The 17,017-nt window shown below is 32.0% G+C and overlaps 3 protein-coding genes across 9 annotated transcripts in view; 1 reads left to right on the top strand and 2 right to left on the bottom strand.

The window, feature by feature from the left end:
• Positions 1 to 7,937, bottom strand: part of LOC117235097 (UPF0489 protein C5orf22 homolog) — a 1,027,617-nt gene extending 1,019,680 nt beyond the window's left edge. Inside the window, exons 1-4 of one of the 2 annotated variants that reach the window (XM_033496821.1) lie at positions 7,904 to 7,937; positions 7,737 to 7,843; positions 7,369 to 7,514; positions 6,211 to 6,360 (exon numbers count right to left, since the gene is read on the bottom strand). In XM_033496821.1, the coding sequence (XP_033352712.1) occupies positions 6,211 to 6,360; positions 7,369 to 7,514; positions 7,737 to 7,799 (359 nt within the window). In that variant the 5' untranslated portion in view covers positions 7,800 to 7,843; positions 7,904 to 7,937. Of the gene's footprint in view, positions 1 to 6,210; positions 6,361 to 7,368; positions 7,515 to 7,736 lie in introns of both variants that reach the window. The other variant, XM_033496820.1, reaches the window with a different exon arrangement.
• Positions 7,938 to 8,496: 559 nt separating this feature from the next.
• LOC117235081 lies at positions 8,497 to 13,598 on the bottom strand. 5 transcript variants are annotated; one of them, XM_033496767.1, is made up of 7 exons: positions 13,423 to 13,598; positions 12,904 to 13,105; positions 12,659 to 12,832; positions 12,373 to 12,574; positions 12,103 to 12,298; positions 11,748 to 11,833; positions 8,497 to 11,655 (listed from the first exon to the last, which is right to left on the bottom strand). In XM_033496767.1, the coding sequence occupies exons 2-7, from the start codon at positions 13,088 to 13,090 to the stop codon at positions 8,859 to 8,861; spliced, it is 3,642 nt and encodes a 1,213-aa protein (XP_033352658.1). In that variant the 5' UTR covers positions 13,091 to 13,105; positions 13,423 to 13,598; the 3' UTR covers positions 8,497 to 8,858. The 5 variants fall into 5 exon arrangements, with proteins under 5 accessions (XP_033352658.1, XP_033352655.1, XP_033352654.1 ...); XM_033496764.1 differs by having other exon boundaries at positions 12,904 to 13,116; XM_033496763.1 differs by lacking the exon at positions 13,423 to 13,598 and adding an exon at positions 13,281 to 13,416.
• Positions 13,599 to 14,440: 842 nt separating this feature from the next.
• On the top strand, positions 14,441 to 16,957 carry LOC117235091 (WW domain-binding protein 11). 2 transcript variants are annotated; one of them, XM_033496798.1, is made up of 7 exons: positions 14,441 to 14,641; positions 14,727 to 14,852; positions 15,015 to 15,112; positions 15,215 to 15,386; positions 15,477 to 15,730; positions 15,816 to 16,356; positions 16,452 to 16,957. In XM_033496798.1, the coding sequence occupies exons 1-7, from the start codon at positions 14,578 to 14,580 to the stop codon at positions 16,892 to 16,894; spliced, it is 1,698 nt and encodes a 565-aa protein (XP_033352689.1). In that variant the 5' UTR covers positions 14,441 to 14,577; the 3' UTR covers positions 16,895 to 16,957. The 2 variants fall into 2 exon arrangements, with proteins under 2 accessions (XP_033352689.1, XP_033352690.1); XM_033496799.1 differs by lacking the exons at positions 14,441 to 14,641; positions 14,727 to 14,852; positions 15,015 to 15,112 and adding an exon at positions 15,157 to 15,161.
• Positions 16,958 to 17,017: the final 60 nt, after the last annotated feature.

Genomic DNA, 17,017 nt, shown 5'->3' on the forward strand with positions numbered 1-17,017 from the left:
TCAATATACATGAAAATTTTTAATCGAAGACAATGAATTTTTTTAAAGCATCGTATTTTTTCGATTTTCGTATAAAGCAGTTCGAACAAGACGATCACTGTGAAATTTTTTGGTAATTTAGATAATAACGATGATACACGAATCGTTAAAAATGACAAAAAGTAATCTACGTGTTAGCTTACGGTCAAATGAAAATTAACCGATTGTATAAAAACTTTTATCGCGAGATTCACAACTTCGTGGTTTATTCGCATACCTAGGTACGTAATCCTTCTGCGATATAATTACAGATACATTCACAGAAATTACGTAAAATGTAGCGATGAATATTTTGTTTAAAGTAATGGAAATGTATGGAATAGAAATTAGAGATGCCAGAGTATCTTTTCGCTATTATGAAAAAAGATAGAAATTTTGAAAGATCGTTTTTTATATGAAATCCTCGATCAAGTTACCATAGTTCGACACATTAGAGATTTATACGAAAATCAAGTTATAGAATTTTCCTAACTTAATAAAGAAGAGATCGAACTCTCTTTCTTCGAACATACATTTACGACGAATCTTTATGAAAAAGTTTATAAGCGCGCTAAAGTTTAGAAAGCACTATGAAAAACACTAGAAAATGAAAGTTCCCAACTCCAACTTATCGTAATATCATGTAAGAACGACTGAAGAATCTACATTAATGAATAGGAAGCACGATACGACCGATTTTCACATTCTTCGAGGGGAAGAAAAATTGAAATTCCACGCGAGTATTCTTAAACGCGTATCGTAAAAACACTTGCGCGATAAATATTCGAGCAACAATCAGAAGAAAAGGGTGGAAAATTTAATTAGAACCAATTTCACGCGTGAATTTGAACGCTTCCGTAAAGAATTATTCGCATAACAGACGCAATTTGTAAATAATGCAGCGGTCAACGTTTCGTCGAGGAGTTCGACAAAGACAGTCGTTCAAACTTCGAAGCGTAGAGCAATTTGTGCTCTACAACCCGTGAACTTTCCTCCGGCTCGCGTTTCTAATGTGTTGATAAACGTTCTCGGTGAAAAAAGGCAGGAAATATAAGCCTCGCTTGCATTACCGAGAACAAGTTATGCGATTAAGACACCGAGTGAAAATCTCGACGTGCTTCTACCATACCGGTATTCAAAGAACCGAGACGCGGGGTCTCTCAGTCACGGCAGGTATTTACTCCTATGCTCTAGGTATGGGGACACATTAGGCCGATCGCGTATTCCGTGACATCGGTGCTGTTTTTCCAGAAATTCGAGGAATGCTTGAGATCTCTGTGGTCGTGGTACCGGACGTAAAAGAACGGAAAGGTCCCAATTACGTAAGCGTTTTCGTGCGAATCACATTCCGCGAATTCCGAAGGAGTATCGTTATCTGAAGATAGCCTGGAATCTCTCTAAGAGAGGCTTGATAGCGTTTATTCAGAGAAAATCTCGCGTGTTGTAACGCGTGCGATCGAAGAAAACGATTACGCGTAATAGCCCAAACAAGTTAAATTAAACTTTCCCCGGTAGAACGAAAAACGCTCGGTGTTCTGTAAATTAGCGTAATTTGTTAGCTAGATGCTACGCATGCTTTTCATTATCGGCACCGAACAACGAAAGCAACTTGCTGGCTGATCGAACTACGGTAAGCAGACGCGAAGTAGCGTAGGTCACGTTGCCCACGATGGAACACAGGGAGGGAACTTCCTTAGTTAGAACAACTTCGCATAAGTAGGTGATTCTTGCGTCCGCAGAACTACAAAACGTGAAATATGGAACGAAAGAACACACACCGCGGAACGATAGGGGAGGGGCGTGCAAAGAAACCGAGTTTACGAGATGATTGTCCTAGGGACCCTATTCATTCGACACGGAATCTCCAAGCGGATCTCTATTGTAGATTATTGCGCCATTGTCCATTGTCGCGATCCCCCCACAAGCAAGCTTCTTGAGCCTTTCCTTGACGACAACGAAAAAGAGAGTCACCGGCGAATCAAGGTGAATGGAAAACGGAAACACGTGGAGGTTGAGAAAAATTTCTTTCTACCATCGAAGATGTGTAAATCTCATTTTACCAAATAATTAAATAACCAGATAACAATATACGATATACAATTTAAATTCCACGCTTTAATCCGAATAATTAAAATTGCGTTTGATCGAAGAATAATTTAAATGATACTCTCGTGCTACAAAGTCGAAATAAATATAGATATCCAGTGTACAGCCAAATGCATCGAGTCTACGGGGAGCTAGCGATTCCAGTAATTAGCCTGACGCAAAAATCACGTAATTCCAAATCCGAGCACGGGCGTTCTCATCGGAATCCACGCGTCGACGAATGCCAATCCCCGATGCGTTGTTTCCATTAAAAAAAGTTCATCCTAGTTTATCTTAATAATGGTATCACTCTTGATCGTGTTGTGATAATCCCCTATCAAAGGAAGATCAGTTGTTACGCGTATCCAGTAATGTAAGTCATTGAAAAAAAAAAGAAAATACATTCAGAGCATCGAGAAAGTTAGAAAATCGTGCATCCTGTGGATCGTCAATGCAAATCGATCCGCTTTCGATCGACACCTGCGCGTGGGTACGCGCGATTACATATGTATAACTTCGACGAAAAGCGGTCGATGTCGTCGTATTTTAGATTTTATCAAGAAGATTCTACCCACGGTATCCTGATCATACGAGAAGGCAATTATTAGTAACTGGCAAATTATTGTATCCGTCGTAATTCACTTTAATGGTTACGCGTACAGTTAATGATCCAAGACGCTACTACACGTTTTACGCGTTTAAAGTCTAATCAAGGGTGAACTTTTCTTGTTTCATATAAAACTATCAGATATAAACTTTTCCTCTCTGATAGCTTGTGCTCGACAGTTCTCCTCGCCAACTCGATCAAATGTATAAAATACGCAAATTGTCCCAGAGAAGTATATATATGTACATATATGTATGTATGTTCGAACATAAAAATTAAGGAGATTACCATTTCCACGTGGCAAGTCTAAAGTGTATATATATATATATATATATATATATATATATACGTTAAAATATGAAAATATTTCATTTTGTTTATACACCGGACTATAAATCGAGAATAGCTACGACCAAGATACTCATCGCTCGGAGATAACGAGAATGAGAAGACGAGAAATAATTCCGCGGTCGGCTTAATTGTATGTACCCGATTCCTCGAATCGTTAAGCGTCTGACGAGTATTTAAAACGTTAAAATTGTGGACGTCTGTTCCAATCTAGGTGGATAGCCAGCTAGAATTCCAGATAGTCACAGGGGGCAACGGAATCGACGTAATCAAAATATTCATCGGATAAGGAATGAATGGAAGCACACGGAGAACACGGAGAAGTCTTGACAACGGCATAATTCGCGTGCTTCACTCACGGTACACGGACATATATCCACGGTAATTCGAGAAACATAACTCAAGTCCCAGCGGAGCGCTACATCACGGCCACCAGTTTCTTGGCAGATATCGCCACGGCGCACCGTGTCGGCTTCCCTTTGCTACTTTACCTGCCTTTTTCCTTTTACCACTCCTCGGTCAGCCCCGCGCTCACCCTCGTGTCTTGTCAACCAAGTTTTACCCCTTCCATCGTGGATTAACCGACTGTGACGACTTTTCATCGCGACGCGTGTCTGCCACCTTCCGCGAACCATGTAAACCGATATTCAAGACTTTCGCGGTGTTCGTCAGAATTGATTCAAGTCGATACTTATTTTCGCGACGAGATCACAGGTGTATGGATAAAGAATCGATATATCAGATTTTGCGGGATCATTGCTTGAAAATTTCATTACATCAGGATATCGTGTGCAGAATATAAAAAAAAAACACGGCCTTTTATAACATTTATAACAAGTTTAATGTATCTAGGAAGCGAATGGAAATATATTTTTGTTTATGTGAATCTGTGAAAGTAATATTTCGATTTCTCTTCCGGAGAAATGTATCGATCAATGTAAGTAATACAACAAAATTATATTCGACCATTTGCATACAATGAGATTAAAATTAAAAACAAATAGACAGTAATTAAAAAGGAGAAATTAAAAAAGACGGGATTGAAAATACCGACTAATTTACCAAATATATGTCAAATATTTCGAAATTTATTAAATGCTTATCAAAGTTGATGAGTAATACTATGTACAATACACTTTTGAGCGTCATATTCATAAAAGGTCAGTGATCAGGATTTAAATCAAGATATATTACGTAGGAGCTGACAAGCCCGTTACCATTGATTTAGATGGTCGTGTTAGTCGTAGTAATTTAAAACGAAATTACCCAGCTAATTGAACGTATCGCGTTATGGTCAGAATATAATTACAGCGTGATCAAGTTATAAAATACGATGTTACGTCTTTATAGATGTAACATACGAGTTTAAATATCTGCATTAGACCTCATGTTCATAACAGAGAAGCAATCATTCATATCGTTGAATAACGCGCGCACAAAGAACCACGACAGAACAATAAAACCACTATACACATACTTCATGAATCATTCTCAAACCTTATAGTATTTTATGTGCATTACCGTCCTGTTATGTCTTTCGTCGCTGCGTCACACCCTTGTTTCATTGAACATGTTTCAGCTAATAATTATGTAACTTCTGTCATAAAAATAATCAAATCTAATACTTGCCCAATATTGCAACAATATTGCCGTAATGAATATCTACGATAATTAATCGAGCATGAAAAATGTTAAAACAACTTTCTCTAAAACGACAATATATATAATTTAAATGTAATACGAAATCGTTTAATATACATCTTAGATTTTATCGTTCTCATTCACAGCATTTTAACACCAACTACTGACTATTACTAACCTAACCTAGCTTTGTATAGAAACAGTTTCTGTATTTTAAAGAAATTTTAAAGAAATTTTAAAGAAATTTTAAAGAAATTAGTTCCTTGAAAACTCAACCAAAGAATACTAATATACAACACTAGCATGATTCGTTCAATAAGTACGATATCTCAATGAAAATGAAATTTTTGACATTCATTGTTTTCCATCACCGGTAACAGATTCATTTTACATACTTGTACAGTGTTGATTATAATGTTTTAATTAATTATACCGTTTTACTATTCGACAACAAGTTATCACGTAAACTGAGATCAAGCAACGGTGATAATAAGATGCAACGTTTGGTAGCAAAACTGGTACCACCTGTCGACAATTTTCTGATGCTTGTCTCGGTACGAGAGGACACATGTAATATTATGCTACAGCTATCCTAAATGTATACGAAGTGGCATGTTCATATATGTTAATCGGCACAAGAGCAGGCACTTAACCCTCGCTCGCTTTTACGAAGTGAAAAATAATTCTCGGTCCAAACGATGAGCGCATCGTGAATGTCTGTTTTATCTGGAACTTAATCTCTGCGCAATGTACGAATGGCTTCGCATGTTATCCTAAACGCATCAAACGACACGTGCACAATGTAATTAAAAAATCAAACTAACACGCCTTCAGAAAATATAATTTACGATTCGTCATGGGTCTATAGTTATTCTTATTTTACACGTTGTAAAATAAAAATATCATGTCAAATTATCGAAACGTCTCACTTTCTCCTTTTCAATTCCATTTTTCTTTATTAACCGCCCATAGGCAAACTAGGTAATTTATATTATTATCTAAGCCTACTTTTTTTCATTATTCCATGTTTTCGAAAAACCTGAAAAAATTCTAGAACAATTATCAATATCTTCGCTATCAAATGTTAAAAAGATATTTGCAAATAAGAAAAGAGTTTTTATAAAGAATAGAAATCCAAGGATGAAATTTTGCCTGGCTCGTCAACGATGCAATTTTCCTATGGAGGGTTAATAATTTTATTAGAAGTTTTCATATCTTTATCATTTATAATTATAAATACCATTATTTTTAAAGGCCGTTCACAAGTTACATATTTCAATATCCGAAAATGCTTATTTTCTACTAACATGTGATATAATGTACAGATATCGATAAAAATATGCATTAAATGATCATTGCACATATATTGCTTGCACTCATGTGTTTGCACAATGTAGAAATGCAACGTAACGATTAACATCCATTATAGCGTCGAAGTTTTTCATGGTGCATTTACAACTACGGTTCAGTTTGACATGCAATAAAAATAAAATAATGCGATGAGAACTTACCTTATTGATCCGTTGTCCTTGTGCTTGCCGATGAAGAAGGTTGTCACGCCATCGACCATTTGATTCGCCCACGGTGGTTTGACCCAGATAAGGTGCTTAAAGTGACCGGCATATGCAGCAGGCAACATCCAATTTTCGATGCTAATTTCACTATTGGTGAAGATATGTAATTTAATATCTCATAAATGATTAAAATCTAGAAATAAAAAGATAATTTTTTAAACGTAAAAATTAATTTCAAGAATGATTTTACGAACCCATTTTCTCAAAAATTATTGAAATTGAAAATGTCCTCGTCCCTTCTACGTACAAATTTTTTTTTAATATAGCGTCCTACTCGATCTTCTTTTTATATTTAAACTGTTTCACGCGATACGTCTTCCAAAATATTTTTGGATGTATTTGTTTGTATTTGTTTATGGTAACTATTTATAAAAAAGACCTAACCCTAATTTTGATAATCTTTTAATATATATGTTGTCATCATCCTGAGTAGTGTTGCGAAGGTTTTAATTGGCGTCACTTTATGAAAGAGTTATTATCAAAAAAGAGTTTACTCAAAAGTATATAATTTTCTACACATTATTTGCATTTAATATAATGTAGTTAACCAGATTCCTTAATTGTTTACCTTTCTTACTGAGATCGAAAAAGAACTCGAGAAAAGATGACTCACAATTAGTACAGAACATATCGTTGTATTCAAATATTCTACATTAATTTCGATTACTGATAACAACGAACGACAACAAAATACAACGAAATTAACAACAAAACCTAATCTAACCCACATCTAATTTTAATTTAATCAGAAATAAGTTTGTTAGACAACATTTTTTTCAGAATGAGGTTATTTCCACACATTCGATTTACCATTATCATTAAAATCTCCAGACTGGTGACCTTAAGAACACATTGAAAAATTATCGAAATGAGGGTAGCTCCGCTTTTATGCATATTTACCTTATTTATATATTAAGATATAATACGTTAAATGAGAAAAATATGCAAATATTAATAATAAAAAGAATAAAAAATAGGTTCGTTATAATGAATATATAAGAGAGTATATTTAACAAGTAATTAAATTTTCTTAACAGCTTCTATTCAATAATAAAATAAAGCTTATTATCAATAACAATAAAAAATCTAAAATACCTAAACAATTGATTTTTATCCCATACAGTGTTCGCCAACATCGTTTTCGGTATAAGCATATCAGGATGCGAATCTAAATGCACGAACGCGTTTCCTTCGAACGGAAGGTGTTTCGATCCCAAACACCGATAAATGAATGGTAGCACCTAATAAAACAATGCAAAATTTCACAAAAAAATTCGAATTTTGTACCACAGTTTAAATTTAACATCGCACGATTTTAATTTCCAACGCATTTGATCACGTGACCAATTCGTCATTGGTAGTTGAAACGCTTGTAGCGCCTCTGGTGTGCTAACAAGGAAATTTGGACAGAATAAGTTGCGATGTAAACAAACTAGGAAGACGTTGGTCATTCATAAACTCACCTCATTGTGGCTCTCTACCGCATAAATCGGGATCCGTTTGAAGTATTTCCTAGAGAATGACATATTTCTTTCCAAGCACTAAACGTATACGAACGAACGCACGTAATCTACAAAAAAAAGATAATTACGAAATATTTAATAATTAATACCATACGACATCCACGTACACGATTAAGAGACTCCTTCACGCGAAAGCACGTGGTAACCGACTGAAGTATATACTAGGCGGGCTGCTCAAACGATTATTTTGCGAATAAAGGACGGACACAACAAGCGCGTACCCCAAATTCTCACGAGACGAGTTTCGTAAGGTGGCTTTTTTCTTCTCGTTCCCCTTGAAGAAACGCCTTAGAAACCTGATCCCGCTAACTCACAATCATTATATGACATTCGAATAAATAAAATTACTTAATATTTTTTGTACTGTGAACATTACATATTATTAATATTCTTTTGTATAATTTAAAATCAGTAATAATAAATTTCAAGTTTGCAAGAGAAACATAATTTTGTTGAATTACACAAATGTTATTTAAATTAATTTACCGCGAAGAATGATGAATTGTTTTTTATGTAAAGATTATAAATTTTAAAAACATTAATTTATATTAAATGAAAAAAACGCACACGAATACTTTCATGTACAACATATCAAACAGTTAATTCAGTATGTATTTCAAATATTTATTGTAAAACAATATAATTATATACAAGCTATAAAACATTTTTCGAAAATAATAATTATAAATATATTATTTTCATAATCAACAAGTTTTACATTTTATAAGATATTATCGTGATTTCTATTGAAATTAACGATATATCAATTGATAAACAAGGATTAGCAAATGTTAAATGAGTTGCACACGAATACCGTCCCACAATTATTAGGATAATATAAACATAGTTCATTCTGAGTGTTTTGTACAGTATATTTCTAATTTAAGAATGATTTTCCATTAATTCATCACAGATTCATTATCAAAAAATTTAATTACGCAGTCCACAATTTGATTAACCACGCATACAATACGTACACATACAGACGTGTATTGCATGCACGCCTCACATATACAACAGTTGTTGATAATAAGTTCATAATATTGTTTTATCTTATTAATTTTAATTATAATTTTGCATTGCATTACGGAGCATTTCTGATTTATAAAGTTCCAAATGCAAGCGATTTGTTTCCTCTCTTAATGATGATAAAAACTGGTCAATTTCGACTTCATTAAGGTTATTACTTGATGAATGAGGAAAATGATATACATTCTCTGAAAATATATTGTTGGACAAATGTCCAGGTATATACATATAATCTTCTACTTGATTATGAGGAACATTAGGCATATAATTATAAAAAGGAGCGTAATATTGTAAATTTACAGGCTTCTCAGTTGTAACTTCATTATCTAAATGTCTCTGTGAAACATTTTTTGTTAAAGGTATAGGAGAAAAATTACATGAATTATTCTTTCGATGTTCATTAATTCTAGGAACAGAAACAGAACTTTGTGGTTCATTATCTACATAAGACTCTTGACAATTAGATATATCTTGAATATTCTGACTACTTTTTCTGCTTAAATTTGTTTCTATAAAAGACGAATTTAACCGATCTGTCATTGATCTAGATGACAAATCTGATTGCGTTTGTGACGTATATTGTTTTTCATACGTATCAGTACTATCAGATGATCTGATAGTAAATTGTTCTTTAGTAGTATTATCTTCTTGTTTCTGAATCCTTTTCCGTCTACGAAATTTATTTTTCGGATTTACTTGTCCATTCAATCTATGTTCCTTAACAGTATCATTTTCACTAGAAAATATACTTGATGTACTACTAGTCAAGTTACAATTTTCATGACGTGTAACTTTTTGTATTTTAAAAAGATCATCCAAACCTAAATCAATTGATATAGAATTGTCAGAACTATAGTTATTACTCATTTTATCCCATTTATTATCACTTAGAGAGACGTTTTCTTCTTGACTAGTCATATTTCCAGTATTATCTAGTGCCTTATGTAAAATATCAACCTTTGAATTAATAACGTTTTCACCTCGATTTGTACTATCAAAATGTTCTAATAATTTTTCTTCCTGTTCTTTACTTTCATTTTTATTTGATTCCTTCTTAGATAATTCACTTTGTATTACTGTTAACAATTCATTAACTGAACAGTTGTTTAAACTTTTTAATTTTTGTATTAAATTGTACTTTCTATGCTCATCAATGAATGCCACAAAACTTGCTATTTGCAATAAATGTTCCCTAGGATAAGGATTTGAATATAAATATCGTAATGCATTGAGATAATCTTCTCTGTCTGTGTTGGAGATCATAAGATTTGGCATATATGAATTTAATTCAACAGGATATGGAAAATATGCATTAAAATTTTCTCCACATTTTCGATGGAAACTTTTGAAATTTTCTATTTCTTTATATAGTTCTAATACATTTTCGTCTACAGAAGTTCTAAAATATAAATAAGTGTCATTTACTTCATCGTCATTTCGTATTTCTGGATAAACACATAAGAGTGCTTTCTTTTGTACTCTATAAAATATTTTGAGCATTTCAATGTGTTTCTGATATATAAACTTTTGTATAGATTCTTTCATGACTTCCATTGTATTATTTAGTAATCTGATTTCAAAATCAAGTTTGTTTTTCCAAATAAATGCCTGTTTCAATAATATTTCCTCGTCATTTGAACATAACTCATCACAAAATGTATTAGAACCTTTCATATATTCTGTGAGATGAAAATTCAATTCTTCTAAAATGGAAACATCTGTGCTATTTTGAACATTATTTGAGATAGTTATCAGAGTATCAGCAGTTACATCACTCTTTTTCTGAATTTTCTGTTCTAAGTCTTGTTTCTGCATTTCATTATGTACAATACTTCTAGAAATGGTATCTTCAGAATATACATCAATATTCACGTAATTATAATGAAAAGAAGATTTTTCTGTATTTTTACTTTGAAAATTATATTTTGTAAATTCAATAATCATATCAATATTAGAATTTGATAAATCATCTTCTTGTAAATCTGATAAATCAACTTCAAATACCACATTTTCATTATTTTTCTGCCAGCTGGAAGGATTATTGATTGCGGCATCCAATGTAAAACTATATATAATTTTAGGCTTAGACACACTATACGACATGATTGTAGTCTCTTCCTTCTTCTTTTTAATGCATTGAGATTCATCTATCGGATTAATACATGGTACAAACAAAGAATTAACTTTTATTTTATTTTGTAAATTAGGCATGTTTCTTAAACAGGAAAAATCCATTATATTATTTTTTACTTCTTCCACATTTTCTGTAACTTTTTTATTTATATTATCTGTTGTTTCATTAACTTTTGACTTTATATTATTCTGTATTTCTATATTAGCAATATTCATAGATAAATCATTAATACCTGTAGTGATAGGCTTAATGTCAAATTGATTTTCGTCTTTTTCAGATTTTGCGTAAAGTTTCTCAAATTTTGTATTAGAAGTATTCCAAATATCATTTGGATAATCAAAAGGAAGTTTCAGTACATAAAAATTTGGACCTCCAATGGACATTAATAATTTTTTTAATGTTTCTAACTCATTTTCTGCAATTATTGTTATAGAGAGACCATAAGATCCATAACGTCCAGCTCTTCCTATTCTATGCAAATATGTTGGTGCATCTATGGGTAAATCAAGGTTTACAACTAAATTTACGTTATCTGCATCTATACCTCTTGCAGTTAAATCAGTTGTTACCATTATTTTACATTTAAAAGTCTTTAATTTATTAATGGCCTCAAGTCTTTTATTCATATCTTGATTTCCAGCAAAAAAGGTTGCTTTAAAACCCATAGCACTAATTTTGTTACATACAGATTGGGCTCTGTAAAAGACAGTGTATTTTAAGTATATATATGCATGGTACTTAATTATTTGAAAAAGCGTAAATAAAAGAAATTATAAAAATATACTTACCTTGATTGATAATTTGAAAAAACTAAACTTTGTTTGAATGGAATTTTGTTAAATATCTTTATTAATTCATCTACTTTTATTTGAACCTAAAATTTAGTATTAAAATAATTTTATAACATTTAATATAGTAGATCGAGTCCATAAGTTCATGCATATTTTTAACTGTAATAAAACAATAAAAGGATATGAAAATGAATTTACAATATATTTACCATTATTTAGTGCGATTCCTTATTATTCTTATAATAATTTATGCACCATGTGTTTTTATAATAAGTACAATAAAAATAGACATGAACTTATGAACTGGTTTGATATTTGTATGATTATACAAAACAAGAAAATTAAATCAAACCTGTTTCATAACATTTGGATGAGAAGGTACAACTGTTATGAACTGCGTGAGTCCAACAAGTATTGGTTCATTGTTATCTGGGGATGCTAAGACAGGAGAGCACATATATGCCTGTAAAAATATTTCCAAATCTCCCGGATAAGTGGCACTTGATGCTATAACTTGTTTACTTAATGGTAATTTTGAAAAGATATAGCTGAAAATTTTTATTGTGAATAATACTTTTACTTTTTTAATAATGTCAATAATATATTTCATTATTATACGAACTTAATGTCTTTCTGAAAACTGGTTTCCATTAATTTGTCTGCTTCATCAAGAATAAATAATCTAACATTTTCAACTTTTAAGAATTCTTTATCAATTAAATGTCTAATTCTACCTGGAGCACCAACAGCTATGTGACAATTATTCAATTTCTTTCTATCACTTTCTATAGCTGTTCCTCCTATAAATACTTCAACTTTTAAACCTGAAATTAAAAAAATAATTTTATTTCATAACTCCAATTATACATCAAACAAATAAATTTAACTAAATTTAGAAAAATATTTACCTTCTATTTCACAAGCTACAGATGAAAAAACTTGTGCAATTTGTACAGCAATTTCTCTAGTAGGTGCTAGTACTAATACTTGTACAGACGATATACCTATATCAATCATTTCAAGTGATATTATACAAAACACTAAAGTTTTACCAGTCCCTGATTTGGCACGTACTATTAAGTCTGTAGTTAACATATACATTAATAACTTATAACTTAAAATATACAGATACAAAATAGAAAATATAATATACCAAAACCACATCTTCCTAAAGGAATCGCTTTTAATTGTATGGGTGAAGGTCTTTGGAAACCACAAAGAGATAATCCATCCAAAATTTTTTGGGAAAATCCCATTTGATAAAATGTAATATCTTCTTGTACTTTAATATCCTTTGTCCGTGGCTTTTTGTCAATATCATGTGCAATAATATGAGACATTTTTTCTATTTTCTCCTGTAACATAACTATAAAAATATTGTTTGAAATTTAGTTTTACTATTTAAACGAAATTACGTAGATATTAGTATAGTATTAACCTGCTTAAATCAGATTAGAATTATTTTCTAATATTATATCATTTTGTTTAATCACATAGATATAATATATATATTAAATGAATGTACTTCACTGTTAATATTTTATGTATTACTAGAGGCATATCTAAAGGATATACCTGAATAATCACATATAATTCTTAGCGTGTCGGCTTTTACTTGTGATAAAAACAAGGTTACAAATTTTGTTGGATCGACATACATAAATATACCTACATGACATTTTATAGAGACTGTTTTGATGTACCAGTATTACTTTCCTATCTGTTACTCAAGTTAATCCATTCTCCAATCACTTTATGTGAACTGGACAAACCGTGAAAACTTCAGTATAGTCAGAGAGGAAATTTCCTCTCTGATATAGTCTATCCATTGAAACAAGACAGTAAACGTAAACAAAATTTGATTACTGCAGCTGTAGTCAAATTTTCTTTGCTGCGTGGAGAATTTCAGTTTGGGTTGTTACTAAAGTACTCTGGTCGTGCTTAGAAGTTTTGAATAAACAAACTTGATAATTAACAAATGGTTTAAAAAATAACATACAGGAGACATGCAAGAACACAAAGAAACCCAAACTTAAATGAATTAAACTTGATACAAATAACTATATTTTAATAAACTAATTACAGATTAAGAAATCTTTAATGTAGTATGATTTCCATGCTTTTTGGATAGCGCCCAGATGTCGGGATTAGCTTTACAATATTCCTCCCTTTCTCTCGTTATTTGGTCTATTTATACTTCGTATTTTACATAACAAACGCAATTTGCTTATGGTTCGATAAGAAAAATTGTTATTAATTAATATTAATAATAATTGTTCTTATTGAAGTTTATCATATAGCAGAGCGAACGATTTCTTTGATATTATGATATGTTACGATAATTTAGATAAATATCTAAATTAGAAAGTGGGCGGAGCAGCCAGCTACGCTCGTTACGACCCAGAACTGAGGACAACGCGTCGCGAGTTCGAATCCTCGGCAAGAAGAACTTTTAATAAAAGGGACGGAAAAACCAATTAGAGAATGATTATAATTATCATTGATAGATAATTTGACAATTAATCAATATTTACATAGGTAAAATCTCTCTGTTCCTTGCTTCGGCTACGTTAGTTTACAATTTGAATTTGGCGCTAGCTAGTTCATGTAGTGTTCATGTAGAGGACGTACACAACGATTTACAGTTACTTGCGTCTCCATTTCGTTGCACAGGCTGCAGCAGTTTAGTATACATTCTGCAGTGTATAATGAGTATAGTCGGTGTACCCGTAGTTACGATAAATATAAATATTAATTTATTTAATATAAAAATTGTGAAAATACAATATAAATTTACGTCGTAAACAGCTTTCTTAAGTGAGAAAACATGGGACGCCGTTCGATAAATACCACAAAAAGTGGAAAATATATGAATCCTACCGATCAAGCACGTAAGTTGATAACATAACAAAGAAATTTACTTAAAAATCATAAATTTAATAATTATTATAACTTATTATAACAAATTTGTTGCAGGTAAAGAGGCACGTAAAAAAGAATTAAAGAAAAATAAAAAACAACGGCAGTTAGTACGCGCTGCCGTTCTAAAGGGCAAAGATCCGGCTCAGATTATCGAAGAAATGGAAAAAATAGATCAAATGGGTAAGTAAAATATTTGATAGTTAACATTATTATGAATTGTTAACTATTGTTTTGTTATATATTATACATTTATGAAGGTTAATTTATATATTTATGAAAATATTTATATATTTATTATTTATTATTTATTATATATTTATATATTTATGTTTTAATTTTCAGAATATAATGTTATGCAGCCACCACCGCTTAATGAGAAAGTGCTGAAAGACAAAAGAAAGAAATTGAAGGAGACCTTGGATCGTGTCTTGAAAATGTATGTAAGTATTAATTTTTAAGTAAGTATTAATTATTAATATTAAATCAATGGTGATAGTTAACATATTGTAAAATATTACATATTTATTTTTGGTTCTTTACAGGCAAAGGATGATCAGGAAAAGTGGGCAGAGTTAAAAGAACAATTGATACAATATGAACGTAGAAGAATAGATCTCGTTTCATATTTTGAAGCTGTACGACATGCACAACAAGTACAAGTTGATGAAATTCCATTACCATCAGCTGCTAATGACATATCTCGAATGTACTCAGGTAATTACTTATTCTGGTGTTTATTATTATGGTATTATCTACAATTTCATTCACTTCATGTACATATTTTATAATCTTATATCTTTATAGGTTCTTTAACTTCACAAATACCTTTGCCGGATATGCCGCAACCACCAGCGCATATGTATCCGCCCCATCCACATTACATACCACAGCATCATCCGCTTATGAACATACCAATACCACCAAGTATTTTAAAAAAGACAAGTGCATATGCAACATCTCCTTCTATACCTACACTAGCACCTAATAAAGAATCACCCGGTGTCCCACCTTTTCCACCGCCGGATCTATCAAGTGACGATGAAGATATGTCTGACAAGGTTAGTATTTCAATTTGTTCTAAATCAGTTAATACATTATTACTTTAGAAATACGAATATTATATGATCATGAAATTATTTATAGACTAAAGAATCAGTACCAAAATCGAGAACAATTCGATTTGCAGACGACAAAGAAGATAATAAACAAGAATCAGACGGTAAAGATAAGGACGGTGACAAAGAGAAGGAAAAAGAAAGAGACATAGCTAAAGTAAAACCAACTACTCTACAACAGAAAATGTTAGCTATGGCAGGGCAAGATATTGATCAGTTTATGCGTGAAATGGAAGTTGTTCATAAAAAGCGTGAAACTGAACGAGCTCAAGATTTAAATGCTCGATTGTCACTACTGGAAGCAGAAAATGAATCTAATTCAAAGTCTAATAATAAATCTGGCAATAATAAAACAGAAGTAGAAGATCTAGAACCTCCAGGGGCATCAGACCATTCATCAAATCATAATCAACATACATCACATTCTCATTCTCAACATACACAACCACACACAATGCCACCTATGGGATTGCCGCCGCCTCCTTTAATGTATAGACCTCCACCACCACCTTTACATTTAAGGATGCCACCGCCCCCACCGCCCCGTATTGGACTTCGATTACCTCCTGGTAAGAATAATACACACTATTTAATAATTTGTCAATATAAATATTGTAATAAATAATGAATAAATTGATAATCATTACTTTGTTTGTGATTATAGGCCCACCACCAGGAATGCCGAGGATGTTGAGACCTGGTCCACCAAGTATGCCAAGAATGCCTCCTCCACAAATGCAAATGCCAAATCTATCAAATATGACAAATATAGGAAATCCTCAAATGCAGACACAATCTGCAACAGGATCACAACCTAAAACACCTAATGTACTTTCTGCTGCACCACAATTAATTAATCGAAAAGATAAAGACGGTAAAAGCACTACAACTATCGAAGCAAAACCACAAATTAGGAATTTAGCAGCTGATGTTACAAGATTTTTACCTACCTCTCTTCGTGTGAAAAGGGATGATAAAAGGAAACCAAGTATTTTGTCAAGACTTTCAGAAAGGTTACCAGAAACGCAACCAATGCGAACTACTCAACCTAAAACAAAAGATGATGCATATATGCAATTTATGCAAGAAATGGAAGGATTACTTTAAATTTGTAATACTGTGTATAATAGAACTTTACTTGAATAGCAAAAAATTAAATCTTGAAGAATACGTTGTGATTACTATTACTATAATATATTGCTATAAAATATTACTATTAGCATAATATAG

This window comes from Bombus vosnesenskii, unplaced genomic scaffold (genome assembly GCF_011952255.1).
Source record: "Bombus vosnesenskii isolate JDL3184/JDL3185 unplaced genomic scaffold, Bvos_JDL3184-5_v1.1 scf7180000013314, whole genome shotgun sequence".
NCBI lineage: Eukaryota > Metazoa > Arthropoda > Insecta > Hymenoptera > Apidae > Bombus > Bombus vosnesenskii.